Source organism: Ochotona curzoniae, unplaced genomic scaffold (assembly GCF_017591425.1).
Source record: "Ochotona curzoniae isolate NIBS_2020 unplaced genomic scaffold, NIBS_Ocur_1.0 contig_1274, whole genome shotgun sequence".
Classification (NCBI taxonomy): Eukaryota; Metazoa; Chordata; class Mammalia; order Lagomorpha; family Ochotonidae; genus Ochotona; species Ochotona curzoniae.
In genome coordinates, this window is record NW_024465023.1 from 19,596,306 (window position 1) to 19,611,609 (window position 15,304).

At 31.6% G+C, this 15,304-nt stretch overlaps 1 protein-coding gene across 1 annotated transcript in view; it reads left to right on the top strand.

Moving 5' to 3' along the window:
• DMD (dystrophin) overlaps nucleotides 1–15,304 on the top strand; it is a 1,921,612-nt gene that overhangs the window by 821,023 nt on the left and 1,085,285 nt on the right. The window contains exons 36-38 of the mRNA XM_041000021.1: nucleotides 72–200; nucleotides 2,046–2,216; nucleotides 14,597–14,719. Coding sequence (XP_040855955.1) covers nucleotides 72–200; nucleotides 2,046–2,216; nucleotides 14,597–14,719 — 423 coding nt within the window. The remainder of the gene's footprint in view (nucleotides 1–71; nucleotides 201–2,045; nucleotides 2,217–14,596; nucleotides 14,720–15,304) is intronic.

A 15,304-nucleotide genomic window follows, 5' to 3' on the forward strand; every position in this document is an offset into this window, starting at 1 on the left:
AGTAGGGGAAAAAAATCCTTTGAGAAAATGGCCAAACCCATTAAATCATGACGTGTCTCTATCCACTTAAGGAATACCAGAAACACATGGAGAACTTTGACCAGAATGTAGATCACATCACCAAGTGGATCATTCAGGCTGATACACTTCTGGATGAATCTGAGAAAAAGAAACCACAACAAAGAGAAGACATACTTAAGGTAGCAAATAAAATATGAAAGTAATTTTCAAAGAGTACACCTGCTGTGTCAATCATCTATGTCCTAAAAGATATGAAGGACTTTTTAATACAAGTGAAGTAATACCTTCTCTCTTACTCTGCCTGATTTTCTGTCCTTTTTTCTTCTTCTTTTTTTATGTGAATTAATGACCTTTAGAAGTTCTGAAATGATTATCTGTCCAAATCCACCTCTCAGTTAATTATATTCCATTTAAACTCTACTCAAAATGAAGTTACAGGATTTATATACATATCATTTTGGAAAATCCTGCCCACTGTAATGGTAGTAGAGTTGATCCTGTGTCTAACCCGAAGAACTTTCCAACCACCATTCCTACAGCCTCTCTGAGTAAATACAGAAATATTGTCATGTGGATTTTTTGTAATGAAATACTCAAAATCTTATTACAGGTCTCTCACTAAAATTTTGAAATTTGAATGATTCAAAATCCTAAAACATTTTAATCTCTTTTATGATGCCACAAGTAGAAAATTTCACAACATGAAGCTGTTTCATGTACTACATTATTAAAGAGGTAGTATAAAATGATCATCATTTTATGTGTATAAGATAGTTAACATAAATGAATTCCATGTCTAGATTTGGGTCCCACTCTCAAGAAATGTCAGTGTATATATGCTAATGTATCAAAATCTAAAACTACCCAGCTAAAACCTTCCCCACCCCAAACATTTTTTGATGAGATATTTAATCTAAAATATTCATAGTGTACGAATTGTGTAATGTTTAGCTTTCTTTTTCTTTTAAACTGTGTATAAAATAAACATGACCCTAAATTCTCTTTTTTTTCTATTGAACCTAATTATTAGTCCATCTTAAGATTTCTTTCTGAATGTGAAGCATATAATATATAAATATGATGTATCAATTTAACATTGTCTCTGTTTTATGGCATCTGTTTTTTCAACTACATGCAGTTGAATTTTAGCAAATAACATTTAATATTTCCCCATTGTTTTGCTGAAATTTTCATCAAGATTTTACCCATGAATGGCTAGTTAGGGAACATGGAAAAAGCATAGTTTCTGAATATACATTTTTTGTTTTTATGCCACTGATACTGTCTCCATATTTTAATTTATTTTCATTGAAAACTGTAGGTTGCATACATGTAAGCAGATTCCCAAAACGTGCTAATCTACTGTCTGCACCTTACCCAAATGTGGATCTCTATCGTGATCTAAATTCTACCTTGATGTGTAGTCAGTCATCAACTTAGGGTAAATTTTCTCAGGGTTTTTGAAATAAGAGTTAACTTGCAGTCCTTTCACTTCTTGAGTCAGGAAGAACATTCCTCATATAATATATGTGATTTGGTATCGTTCTGTATTGGAAAATGAGATTTTTTTCCCTGACATGCGATGTAGTAAACAAATAGGAACTCCAAAGTACCAAAAGTATTTAAAAATGCCCTTTGGGTCCTTGCTTCTAGAGCACATTAACCTTCTTCCACAACTATTAGATTCAGTGCAGACTAGATCACATAGATGCAGTAACAGATATAATTATTATTCAGACAGGATAGAGAAGTTTGGAAAGCACCACATTTTCTTCCTTGGGCCAAATAAAAACTATACACTGAACTACATCAGGCTAAAGAAGAGTGACCCGGTTACTAAGGTCATAGATATTATCAGCCCTGTTTTACAGTGGTTGAGTTTTTGCCTCCTTTTTTCCAATTCGGAATGTACTTCTTTCTTTCATCCCCCACCTCTATCTCTAGTCTCTCTGTCTCTCTCTGTCTCTCTGTTTCTCAAATTTAAGTACTAACTTCAAGCCCTGTTTCTTGCTCATGGAATCTAGCGCTTAAAGGCTGAAATGAATGACATACGCCCAAAGGTGGACTCCATTCGTGATCAAGCAGCAAACTTGATGGCAAACCGAGGTGACCACTGCAGGAAAGTAGTAGAACCTAAAATCTCAGAGCTCAACCATCGATTTGCAGCCATTTCTCACAGAATTAAGACTGGAAAGGTAGGAAGATCTACCCCGAGGTGGAAACTAGTGCTAAATGGTATCTTAAGAAGGTTTCGCAGTACGCTGAAAGGGGCAGGCAGTCCCCACAGCAAGATGTTCAAAAGAAAAATGAAGGCACAAATGTATTTAAGGAAATGTTATCACTAACTATCATGTGAGATGCATCAGTCTCACTCTTGATCTTTCTCCTTGTCTCTGTCCCTGTCTCTAATACTTTTTCCTGCCACAGCTTTTCTAGAATTGCACTCTTCACTGGTTTACATCTGTACTTTCGGGGGCTTCCTATAACAAAGTAACAATTACCATGCCTGCGGTGCCCTCCCTCCTAAAAAGCACAAAAGATATCTATGTACAGAGAGCAATTCTGATATATTTTGCCCTATATAATATTGTTTGTGTGTAATGTAAGTCACATACACAATGAAAACTTGTACATTGCCTGCATGATCTGGGTGTTTGCACGTCTTTTCTGGTTGTGCACATGTATGTTTAACCTGCTCTTGCTTGTTCCAGACATTGACAGAATCCATTAAGCTATAATAAAATGCTCAAGTTATGGAAACAAATAATGGCAAAGCTCATATATCATAATTTTTGTAATTTGATGTGCCTATTTATTCCATTTATTGAGTAACTATCATCTATAAAATATTTGCATGAGAGCCTTTATATTGTGTAATAGTTCATGAAGATGACATCTTAGCTAAGAAGTAGTTTAAAATATCTATGTATGTGCATGTTTTATTTTATTTCATAATATTGAACCATAAGATTTCAACTCTGGGGGAAATAAGAAATGCAAGCGGTTATGCTAGAAATGCTACAGTGTATGTAGTTTTATGTGTTTTCCAATGTATATGATATGTTTTCAAATGTTTAAATGTAGATATAGCAAATATATGTATTTAGGTACATGGATAACAACTAGAAGCAATCTAGAATCAGAAAATCCACTTGAAACATTTGCTAATATATATGATGCAAGTTATCAGGTAAGTATTGCATCCCAAAAAATATGAGAATGCATTAACAATATTTTGATAAATATGATCACATAATATCATAGTGCCACATTTGGATATGCTTACTAAGGTATTATAATCTATAGTGTTGTTATATATGATAACATGTGCTTTTATGACAGTAATACAGTGAATCCTAAGTGCTGACTGCATATGAAATGCATGTATACCTATATGCAGTTACATTTCAAGTCTCACTTTCCATTGTTAGTTTATCATAAACCCTTGCTGCTTAGTTATAATAGGTACCTACTTAGTTTTACTGATATATGTGTATATATATATACATATATATGTAAGTATATCATTATCATCTGCAAAAATCTGGCAAGTTCTGAAACTTGAGTTTCAGAGTATAACCATTCCTTAGAAATTAACTATGCAACTTAAAAAGATGATTGTATTTTACATCTTCAAATGTTAATGGATTGTATGATAACTAATTAAAGAAAATGTGTTCCCTACTATTTTATTGCTAAGTTTTATATTCTCATCTTAAAGACACCTTTTTGGCTTTAAATCACTGAACTATTGCATATTGAAGAAAACTCAAGATATTGTTCTGGGATTAATTATACTACAAGATTGGTACTACTCAAAAATGGGACTAATTCATCTTCCACCATAGCAGTAATAATACTAGCCAGCAAAAGTTTGTGGCTCTTACAAGACAGTGAGTTTTCATCTGTATTCTGCATATATTTGTGTGTATACTTCCAGAAATCATGCATCAAGGGTGGCATTCGTCTTATTTTATCTTCCCTGCTGAAGCAAAACATAAGTCAACTGAAATCAATATTTCCAAATACATTTAAAAATGACAGAATAATCATATTTCTAATTTTCCTAGTGTTTTCTTTTTTTCTGATTTAGCAGACTACTAGATATATCAATAATGCCGTATTACGAGGTCTGACAAGAATATGGTGCTGCAGCCTCATCAGGGAGCCCAGATCACAGAAATAAAGCATAGCTTGTTTCTTTATTGAAAAGGAATATTGAGGATATATTAAGGATATTGAGGAATATTAAGGATTTTGAACTTCCATACATACAAGGATATGAGGATGATAGCTTGAGAAATAAAGATAGTAATATACTTACTGTAGTCACAACATTTTTAAGATTAGTATGTATTTGGGAGATATTCGGTTAACAGTGAGATAATTGTTACAGATAGAAAACTGGCCTTAGTGGACTAGCTACCAGGCCTTGCTTTGTCAGTAGGAGTTAGAAAATGTGGTTTCTCCTTATATTCATTTCAATCTTTATAGTACCTTAGTGGATTTTTTAAATGGAAGCTACTCCTTCAATGGCAATGTAAGTAACAAGAGTTTTGCCAAATGGAGAGTATAAAATAGAAAATAGCAAGATCACTAAAAAGGAAGTATTTTCTGCTTGATTTATCTGTTTATGATTTTTTCAGGAAGTACAAAAATGTCCATGGAGCAAAGTGTAAATTTATGGATTAGATTATTTCAACAGTCCACACTAGCTCTACAGATTGACAGACTGGTCTTCTTTTGTTGATACAGTGAGGAATTTAAGATATTTAATGGCTTATAACTGCATTAGGGAGTAGGGCAATTTCTGGAAAATACTGCAAGTATTATGAATGGCCTTTAATTTCAGAATCGCCCACCATTTTAGGAGTTTTTATATAGAATAAAAATTAGTTTGGAATATGACCTTTCCATGGTTGAATATGTAGGTAGGTTTTATGAGGGAGAATATCCTGAAGGAAAATAGAATTATTTGGTGTAAAGACCAAGATTAGCCCTTTAAGGATCAGCTAGAAGTAGAGCAAAAAATTTATCTTGCTTGAAAACTCACTGATAACTCTTATATTTACTATTTGGTAAATGCAGTTTGTGTTACTGCCTTATTTCTTGTAAAGTACATTCATGACAAGAATTCTAAAATCCAGAAAAGCAATGAGCACAGGGATCGTTGGGTTTAAGTAAGCTTATGATTTGTTCATCAAAGTATAGCTTTCTTTAGTGATAATTTTTGCTATCTTGGAACAGCAGTAAGATGAAAAGGAGAAGTTCTTAACGCTACAAAATTTGCTTTGAGAAGTAGATACACAAATTACTAGTATGGCAAGTTTCATTTGTAAAATTAGGCAGATAATGCCTGTGTCTTAAAATTGCTTTCAGGATCAATTTAAGTTATTTGAAAACACATTTAGAAAAGCTATTTGTGTATGAGATGTGAAGGCATAGTATCATTGATTGTCTCCTTAGATAAATTGTACCTAAGTGACCAAATTGTTACTCTTGAGGCCAAACTGACTCATAAAAAAAAGAAATGGATTACTACTGATTTACACTTCTGACTTCCCTTCCAATGAATGGAAGCTAAAAAGACATTTCTTTACTATTTCTCTGGCAAGTACCATCATTGTAGTGAATCAAATAGGAATATTTCAAGGAGCATTAGGAAGTTTTGCTTGGTACAAATACATCCTTTAAAATATATGAAATGATAATGCTTACCATTATATTTTAAGAGTATCCAGTGACTTTGAGAAAGCTTAATATTTTTTATTCTGTGTGAAGTAAGTAGGAGGGAATAATGTGAGTCAGAACAAATGAAGAAGGATTTGATGTTTTGTATGAATATGCTATGAACTCTCAACAACAACATACTATTTCCAAATTGCAGGGTTTCTCTTTGAAGGCGCTTGATTACAGGACAAGATATGATAGGTTCAACATCATGCTTTATTGGTAGAGCAAGTTTATTTCATGGATATTGGTTGAGAGAGAGGGCATCATAAGCAAATTGAGAAGCCTGTGATAAATAAACCTGTGACATGTCATGATAAACCTATGACAAAGTACAAAATGGTATTGGGTGTTAAATGGAAAATAAATTAAATTTTTCTTACAAAATTGAGAACATTCAGTATGAAGCTGGATGATAAGGCTGAAGAGGGTGGGTAGATACAGCATAGAAAGATCATGACACACTTTAATCTTTTATTTTCATTCAGTAACCAATGGGAGTGGAGGGTTTGATGATTTTTGATGTATCCATTGTTGAAAGATTAGTCCAAGGATGATTATATAGAAAATGTAACTGAATAGTGGCAGAATGTAGAGAAACCAGTTATCCAAAAGATAACTACTAGAATCGAAAGAAAGAGTCCCTTTAGGGCACTGGTTCTAAGTAGTTTTGTATAATTGGAGGAATGATGTCATTTCTGACTCCCGTATCAGCTAATCATGAGTTGATCTGTTACAGAGTCTAAGAATGCACAAGTCTAATAATATATAGATGACATTGATGGAACTGATCCAGGGACCACATTTATAAAAACTAATGATCAGAGCATCAAAAAATAGCAGAGTTAAATTATCAAATCAGAGGGCCAAGATGATGAACTCAAAAGCAACTCAGAGTGCAAAGCTGATTTGAGTGGGAAAGTCTATATTTGAATTTCAATGATAAAATATACATAAAGACATTTTTGTATTATTAGAATTAATTTCAACAGATTTTTGACTAAAGAAATTACTTTTGTCATGTTATTGGAGATTCTACTCACTAAAAATATGAAATTTATACATGCAAAGTGCTTAATGTGGCTATTCTTTTCTAAAAATGTTCAAAACGTGTTGTGTAAGGAGCTGACATGTTAAGCTATTGACCCTGAAATTCATATAAACTGCCAGAAAAGAGAAATTTTCTATTTTCCTTAATTATTTGTAGGATAGATTGATTGTATGTGTGTTGACAAGTCTTATTTAATATCATGCAGCAGTTTCTGTACTAAGTGTTTTGTTACAGTAATACTAGATTGGGACAATCTTGTGTCATGTATTTAAGTATTCATGTTTTAGTTGCTGTAATAATTATAAAGTCCTGTGTTTTGATCTCAAGTTAATGCCAGCAGGTAAAATGTTATCACTCTTTGTATCTAAGACTTTCCAATGCTGCTGGGGCTATAAGAAATCTAGTGAGTGTCCTTTAATATAAAATATGTCAAGAGAAAACAATACATGATTGGATCCAACATACCTTAAAATGTGATTTTGCATATACAAAATAATACAATCACATACATAGTTGCTTTGGCTTTCCTAAATAGCAGTTGGAAATGTATGATAAAATTTATGGATATGATCAAGACACGAAGTAAAGATTCTTTGGATTTACAAATTTTAACTGAAAACTTATTTTCTAGAGTCAGCTTTATCAGTATAATTATATTGATAGCCTATATATGATTACCCTCTCTTTTACAACTTTCCAGATTAAAAAAAAATACAACGATATGTTCATTCAAATCATACTTATTATACAGGCATACATTCTAGTAAGATTTTCTTTGCACACATTTTGAGAAACAGAGAATCTGAAATTCAGTAAATACTACACCGTTTGGACAGCACAAAATGGGAAATACAAGTAATATCCACAGGTAGTTGCAACAGATTAATAGCCAAACTTTATAATCATGTACCTGATAACTTTATTTCACTGAAGAAAGAAATGGACCTGTGAGTAGAATTTCTATACTGTAACAAGGTTAGAAGTTAATTACACTGAAAAAAATGATAACATATACATTTCGTGATCATTTAAAAAATTTTAAAACTAGTATATATGCAATTCAGCTGCCTGAGTGATGCTCTTTGGTTCAACTAGCTAGGTCTTACTAGCATGACAACTGACATGATTTAGAGCTGCTTGGTGATGCGTGATTGTGGTTTTTTGAAAAGGAAGATTATTCCCTCGATCAGTGTTAACAGATGCAAACGTAAGCCGCCTTGCACCAGATTTTCAGATAGTTATTGGAGGCTCCAGGAGAAGCTATGAGGTGCCTAAATTCTCTTATAGTGTGGTTAAATAATAATTGATTCTGGTTTTTTTTGTTAAAACATACTGATCCTCAACAGAATTTAAACAGCTCTGTATGCCAGCAAGTGCTAATGCCTAGTCAATTATATTTTCTTATAAACACACCTAATTTTCACTATCAAACAAAGTGATTTCTACACTTTTCAAATTGAGAACAAATTCAGTAAAAAGTACAAGTTAGGAAGAAGTAGAGGAAACAATGAAGAACTACAAAAGAAAGAAAAAAATAATCCAGAAGAAATTTAAAAATATAAAATTGCCAAAGAATTATGATTTTGCTTTCAATTAATCTTTGTCTCTGCTGATATGTTAAATCCTTTACTATTTTATTTATTATTGGTTAATTCACACAATTATGGAATTCGGAATTATTCCAACTTAAAAAACAAAGTGGGCTGATTCTTGATCCCCCAATATATCCTATTAATATTCATTATATTTGATTCTAAAATCTGTAACTATGAGATTCATGGTGAATCAATGGGGAAACAATGGGAAATCATTGGATAATTTCCTTTAATTGGTTGCACAAGTTGATAGCACTTTTACATTTTCATCATGACAGCTTTAAAGGTAAACCAATACATTATCTAAAATTAAAATTAAAAGTGTGGTTGGTAAAATGTTACCCGTCTATTAGTTTGATTTGTGAAATATTATTTTTCTATTGTTTTATAATAAGCTCTTAGAAATTTAGAATAAAACAACGAATATGTCAGTAAAATGCCTTGTTTATCTTTGTTTCACCATAGTTATAGTAAATTTTCAGTGCTGTTTACTAATCTTTGTAAGTTTTTCTTCTTTACAGATAGAATATGTTGAAATAGCTTATCATACCAGTGATCTGTCTCTTCTGTATTGTAAAGTGACACTGCTCCTTGAAACTTCAATCACTTTTGTTGCCATGAATTATTATTTTCCATACAAGTTTTGTGATGATTAGTACATTTTTAATTCAAAAAATGCAAAATGGATTTGAAACAGCATTAAACGAGCCTGTAGATCTAGTATCATCTAAGTTTTAGTTTAGATTTTTGTGTAATTTGAATATAATGAATGTTTATCATCACTGCTTCCAGAGTCCAGATTAACAAGTGTTTACTTTGTTTTGTGTGCTAACACAGTCATTATACCAGTGTATCTATGCACGCTGAAGGAATATTTAACCAAAGGAATGCTTACAGTTTAAAAATGCTAAAGTATGTCTGGGTAATTTTGGATGCTTTCAATTTATACTGAAAGTATGTGACTGATTTTGCTTTTCATCATTTTTATAAGTTGGTTAACTTTTATGTAAGTCACTTAATGCCAAAACTTTATCAAACCGTAAATTCCAGTAATCCTTAGAATACCAAAGAAAGTAAAATTAATAGTTGTTAAGCAATTTGAAACATTAAAAAATCAAAGAAAACAAAATTTGTCTTTCTCAGTTTCTCTGTCTCTTCTTTTTTGTCTGTTTATTTGTTTATTAAAACTCCTGTTTTACTTTATATGTATTTTGTATAACTGTTCAGTCATACTAATGTTCTAAAGTCAAATAAGTTAAAGAAATTGTGGAATATCTAAGCTTGACATACTTTCTCCTATTATATTGTAATTTTTATTTATGTTCTTTAAATTTCTAAATTTTATCTTGTCTGTAATGTCTTACATTGTGTGATTTAGTGATTCTAATTTTTCTATGGATATATATATATATATACTTATATATATATATGTAAATTATAATCAGTAGAACTACTTTATCCAATGATTAGGATTATTTCTTAACTGTTGCTTTTAGCTACATTAAACAGTTGGTCATAAGTCCAGAAACCAAGTCTTACATATTCTAAGCTGTAAAATTTTTTGATTCAGAAATGAGCTATTGAATGTTCTTTAATAAAGTTGTATAAGAATTAAAAATAATGAAAACAAAGCAAATAAATGACATGTGAAACATTCGTTGATTGAAAAGTACTTTTCATATTAGAATTGTCATGACCTAATAGTGAATTAGTGCACTCCTGAGAAAAGCAATTAAGATTTTTCAACTCTTGGTCTGAAGAGAATACTAATCACATACAGGTCAAATGGCCTCTATGATGCTGTCAGTCATAACTCAAATAACTGGATCAATTACTTGTTCTTATTTTGCTTAAAAAATTGGCCACAGGTTAGCATAATTGATACATAGGTGGCTCTAAGACTAGACATTTGTATAATAAACTTTTCTCTATTAAAAATATATTTGTTATGTAAAATACAGATTAGTATGTGTTATACTTCTGGGATTTAAAATCTACTTGGGAAAACAGACTATATAAGAAAGAAAAAACAGTCATATTTAAGAAAGACTAAAAGGTGACTAATATTTCACACAAATGAGTTAAAAAAAAGTTTTCTGATAACCAGACAACTCACTCCTGTAAACTCTAGAAAACTACTTGAAAAATTCATACTGAATTCATTCGACTGTGACTCAGAGTTTAAGAGTAATACAGCATCAATAGTTTGGCTATTATTTGTTATGCATTTTCCTTGTAATGCATTTCAAACTGATAATGAGCTATTGGTTCTTTTCAATGTCATGGATATAATAACATACTTTCAAACAAGGTACTTTTGAATAAGATAGACGCAACTGCATGTGTCCACTGAGTGGATGAAATGTGTCTACTCCAACCTGATGCATGATGTGAGTGTTAAATATGTGCATACCAAGAAGATATGACAAAGTGAATGTAAAATAGCTCATTAATAATTCTATGATGACTGCAGTTTTGTGTGAGAATATTCCATACATAATGGTGAAATAAAATGCATTAAACTAATATTATTGTTTTTTTATTTTTAAGATTGCAACTATCACATTTTAAATTGCACATATGACTCGTATATATTTTGAACACTACTACTTTAAATGTTTTATTTCAATCCAGAGGACTTTTCCATAAGCTTACAACTTTTTTGAAACTGTCTACTTGAAAAATGAAGTCCTTCTATAATATGATCAAATAATCAATATTTATATCTGTTGTTTTGAGTTTCACTTTGTAACCACACAGAATATTTCGAATCTCTAATCTGCAAGAAAATCGTTTTACTAAACACAGAGTAATCTTTGTTGGATAAACTGAGGCCCTACATATTCTGTTAATTATGTCTATTTCCACTTTCTTGTCTAAATTGTGTTCACTTTGTGTCCCCTAAAGTTTTTATTCACACCTACTCTTTATGTTCCCCTTTGGTGTTTTTCACCAGCAGTTGATAGACTTAATGTACTTGAGGCATTGACCCATCAGATTTTCTGGATTTTCTACATCCAATTTGTGTTATTTAATACATCAAGTCATTAAAGAACTCTTTGAAATATATATTCAGTATTAGTCCTACATATTTACATACTTTTTTAGGTGATACTTCTGAGTGCCTACTGTTTCCAGGAAAGACATTTGGAAGAATGTGACAAAATACCTTCTCATCTTTTTAGAGTTTTCATGGCACTCATCCCACTTAGTGTATTTTTCCATGCATTTTGTGTCTCAAATCAATTCCTGATGAAAATGTTACCGGTAGCAAAACACATGTAAAGCCTTTTGGCTTTTTCATCAAAACCACTTTTTATATTTTTAAAAATTAATTCATCAGAGGCTTATTTATAAATGGAACTTTATCAGACTGTCATCTAATGTTCTGTATTTACACTAGAGTTTATAATTTTGTCAAGTTACTTGGCTAAACAAAAAATGCATTAAGCAATACTCTTCAAGAAAACTATCATGTTTTCAAAAGATAAATGTCTTAATATGAGCAACTCTATGGATATGATTTTAAGAGGAAATAAGTGCCAACATTTATTAAGCATTTATTTTTATGTCAGATTATCTTATGCACAGAATTTTGAAAGAATGGCCAATATTTATTCAGCATCTACTACATAAAAAAGGCAATTTTAGCAGATGCAATCCATAAAATTCCCTCATGATAAATTATTCTCACACCCATGTTACAACTGAAGAAACTGACTCAAAATGCATAAGTTGTTCCAGATCCTACATGTTTGTAAATTGTTGAGTCCCTATTCAATGCATGCAGGAACTTAAGCTCTTTATAGAAGATGGAAAGCATTCTAAAGTCAATAAGAGAGGTTTACCAGAAGATCTGCACATAACATGCAAGACTAGGAGCTCTTAAACAAGGCTGGGGAGTTCTTTAGCACAAGCTTAGGGGGAAGCGTTGGTTATGGTGCTATTTTTTGATATCATTCCGTTTGCATTTAGGAGTTGCACAAGATTGTTGAGTGGGTATTTAGCATAATGAAACCAATCAATACTTTGTAGACTTACAGACAAGATTACTGTGCCACAGCTGGGATTAGTTTGGCAGGGAGGAGGCTGCACACCTATATGGAGTTCTTTGTTTCTTCTTGTAGGTCTTGGGACTAGCAAGTGGATCACAGGGAAGGAGTTAAATCTTGCCCAATATTTATTAGATGTGAGGGTGAGATGTTAAACACACACACACACACACACACACACATCATTAAGCTTTTAGGCATTCATTACTAAGAAAAAAATGATCTTTTAACAGAACTAGGGAAGAGTGTTATTGTAGGCAGTTTAGGGAGAGGATGAGCTCAGTTCTAAGCCTTCTGAAATTTCAAGTGAGAAATTGCATGACTGTTGAAGAGTTCAGAATTGGAAGTCAAAATTTATGTAAATACGTAAGACAGAACTTTGGAGTTCTGAAAGTTGTAGTTAAGTTTATGGAAGAAATACAACTTATTATGGAAGAAGCAGTGTGAAAGAGTAGATGCCCAAGTTCTGAGCCTTCGATGCTACTCTATTGAGTATGTGAACAGAAGATGAGCTAGAGAAGAAGCAGTGGAAAAAAACAGGTAAATCTAACTGCGGATAGGCTCACAGTATTTTACCAAACTTGTTCTGAATTAAAGATAACTGAAAAAATGTTTATCATCATATATAGTAGTTCACTCTTTACTAAAGCTTACTGAGTATAAACAGGATTTTAATAGCATAAAATGCCACCAAATTGACATTGTGCAGTCATGATTCTAAACAATCATGTATTCTAATAATGTTTTTAACAAAATGTGATTTTAATATACGTATAGGAACATAGAGACTGAAATACCCTTCAAGTGTATTTATAGAACCGCTGATCTATACTGGTTCAAGTATGTATTATATTCAAATGAATAGTAATCATTAGAATTTAGTATGAAATAAGTCTCAATAACCATCAGTTTAATTCTAGCATGTGTAAAAATTTCCTAGAATATATGTGCTTATTGATATTGCATGTGGAAATCATTTCCTTATGAATAGCATTTGATGCTACATTAGTAATAGACTTTTGGATACCTGGTTTTCCCTGGGCACTTGTCCTTATTGTTCTGCTGGGGTTGCCATCTAATAAGCAGAGAGCAAACCTGCAGTTAGTAAAATGATTGGGAAAGAATAAGTAAGTGGGATGTGAACTTAATAAATGTGTTAATCTTGATATAAGACCCTGGAGGTCATTCCTGAGTTGATTCTACAAAATGAGTACTTTTAGCTCAAACAAGATTAGAATTTTGTATGTTATTATTGGGTTTTGAAATTCTGTCAGGTGTAAAATATTTTCAAGTGTTCTCAAAGGAGAAAATTAAGGCAACAGAAAAAAGATAATAGAAATGTATTTTATCAATGAAATTTTATTAAATCTTGCCTTTTCGAATATATAATATTTTATATCTTTGAATTCATCAGTTTTTTCAACTGTGTATTTAGGAAAATTTTCATTAACTTTTAAGGATTTTGAACACTTGTCCACTATGGATTTCAAAATGGATAAAGAAATGTAATGCTTATAGTCTGGATACCATGTGTTCAGAATATGTGAAATCTCCTATGTTTCTTCATCTGAATTAGTGTGTGCCACCAAAATAACCATCCCTAATACAAGCTATGGCTTGGTTTGTCTTAGGAAAACATTGCTGCAAATTTTGTTTTGCTGAAAATTTCATTTAATATTATCTGAGCATATCTCCAGGTAGTTTCTCTAATGATAAAGTGACAACTCCAGTTTCTACCTGCAGTTACTATTATTAAGAGACAATTTTGGCTAAAACATATTTTATCCAATAATATTGACATTGTAGTATACAAAATAAGTTCAATTCAATTTTAGAATATTAGAAATTGACACAGTCGAATGTTTATTGACTAACTTTTGTTGATGTCACAGAATGATGAATTTTATTATCCTGCATGTATGTTCGGCTCTAGTGATATTAAATGTTTCTCTTCACTTTCATCCTCTGGTATTTTCCCTGTTGTATTTCAAAACCTTCATAAAATAAAAAAATAGGGGCAAAATGTATGTCATTAGTTTAGCAACAGGAGGTTGAATCAATATATTTCTTTTGGGTTATGAGTCTAATAAAAGTAACTTTAATTTAAATTAGCACTATCTTTTTTTCTTTTTTTTTCTTTTTTTTAGGCCTCAATTCCTTTGAAGGAATTGGAGCAGTTTAACTCAGATATACAAAAATTGCTTGAACCACTGGAGGCTGAAATTCAGCAGGGGGTGAATCTGAAAGAGGAAGACTTCAATAAAGATATGGTAAATTGGTTGTGATAAAAGTGTGAATGAAGTAGGAGTGAAAATGTGTAAATATTTAGAAAGAAATTCCATCAGTCTCGAACTGAATTCTCAGAATACAGCATGCACATTTGGTCATAGTAATAATTTTTATAAATTCAAAATGTTTTGTTGGCTATTTCAAGTCCTGAATTGCTGTATTGTCTCTGAGAGTTTTGACTTGTATTTTTGCACTCAGAGCAAAAATGTAATATAAAGAATCAATCAGAAATTGTTAGATAACTAGTAAGTATCAGGGCTGATGTTTTCTGACAGTCATATTTTTAATAGTCCAATTTTTATTTTAGAGTAAGGGCAGTTACATAAATTATAACATTGGTCATAAAAATGTCCCACAATGTGATTTTGCCAAAAATTTTGAGAGAATAATACAGTGTATATTTAAAATCTGTGTAAATTCATGCTGCTTATTTCATGAAATTAGAAGAAACATGATTATGTGGGTTATTCCTAGTCTCAGACCAACTTGCTTCAATCACAGTTAACTTCAAAATGTGTTTTTTTTTTTTTCCTGTCTGGCTTGATCATTTCTGCCTCACATCCCCC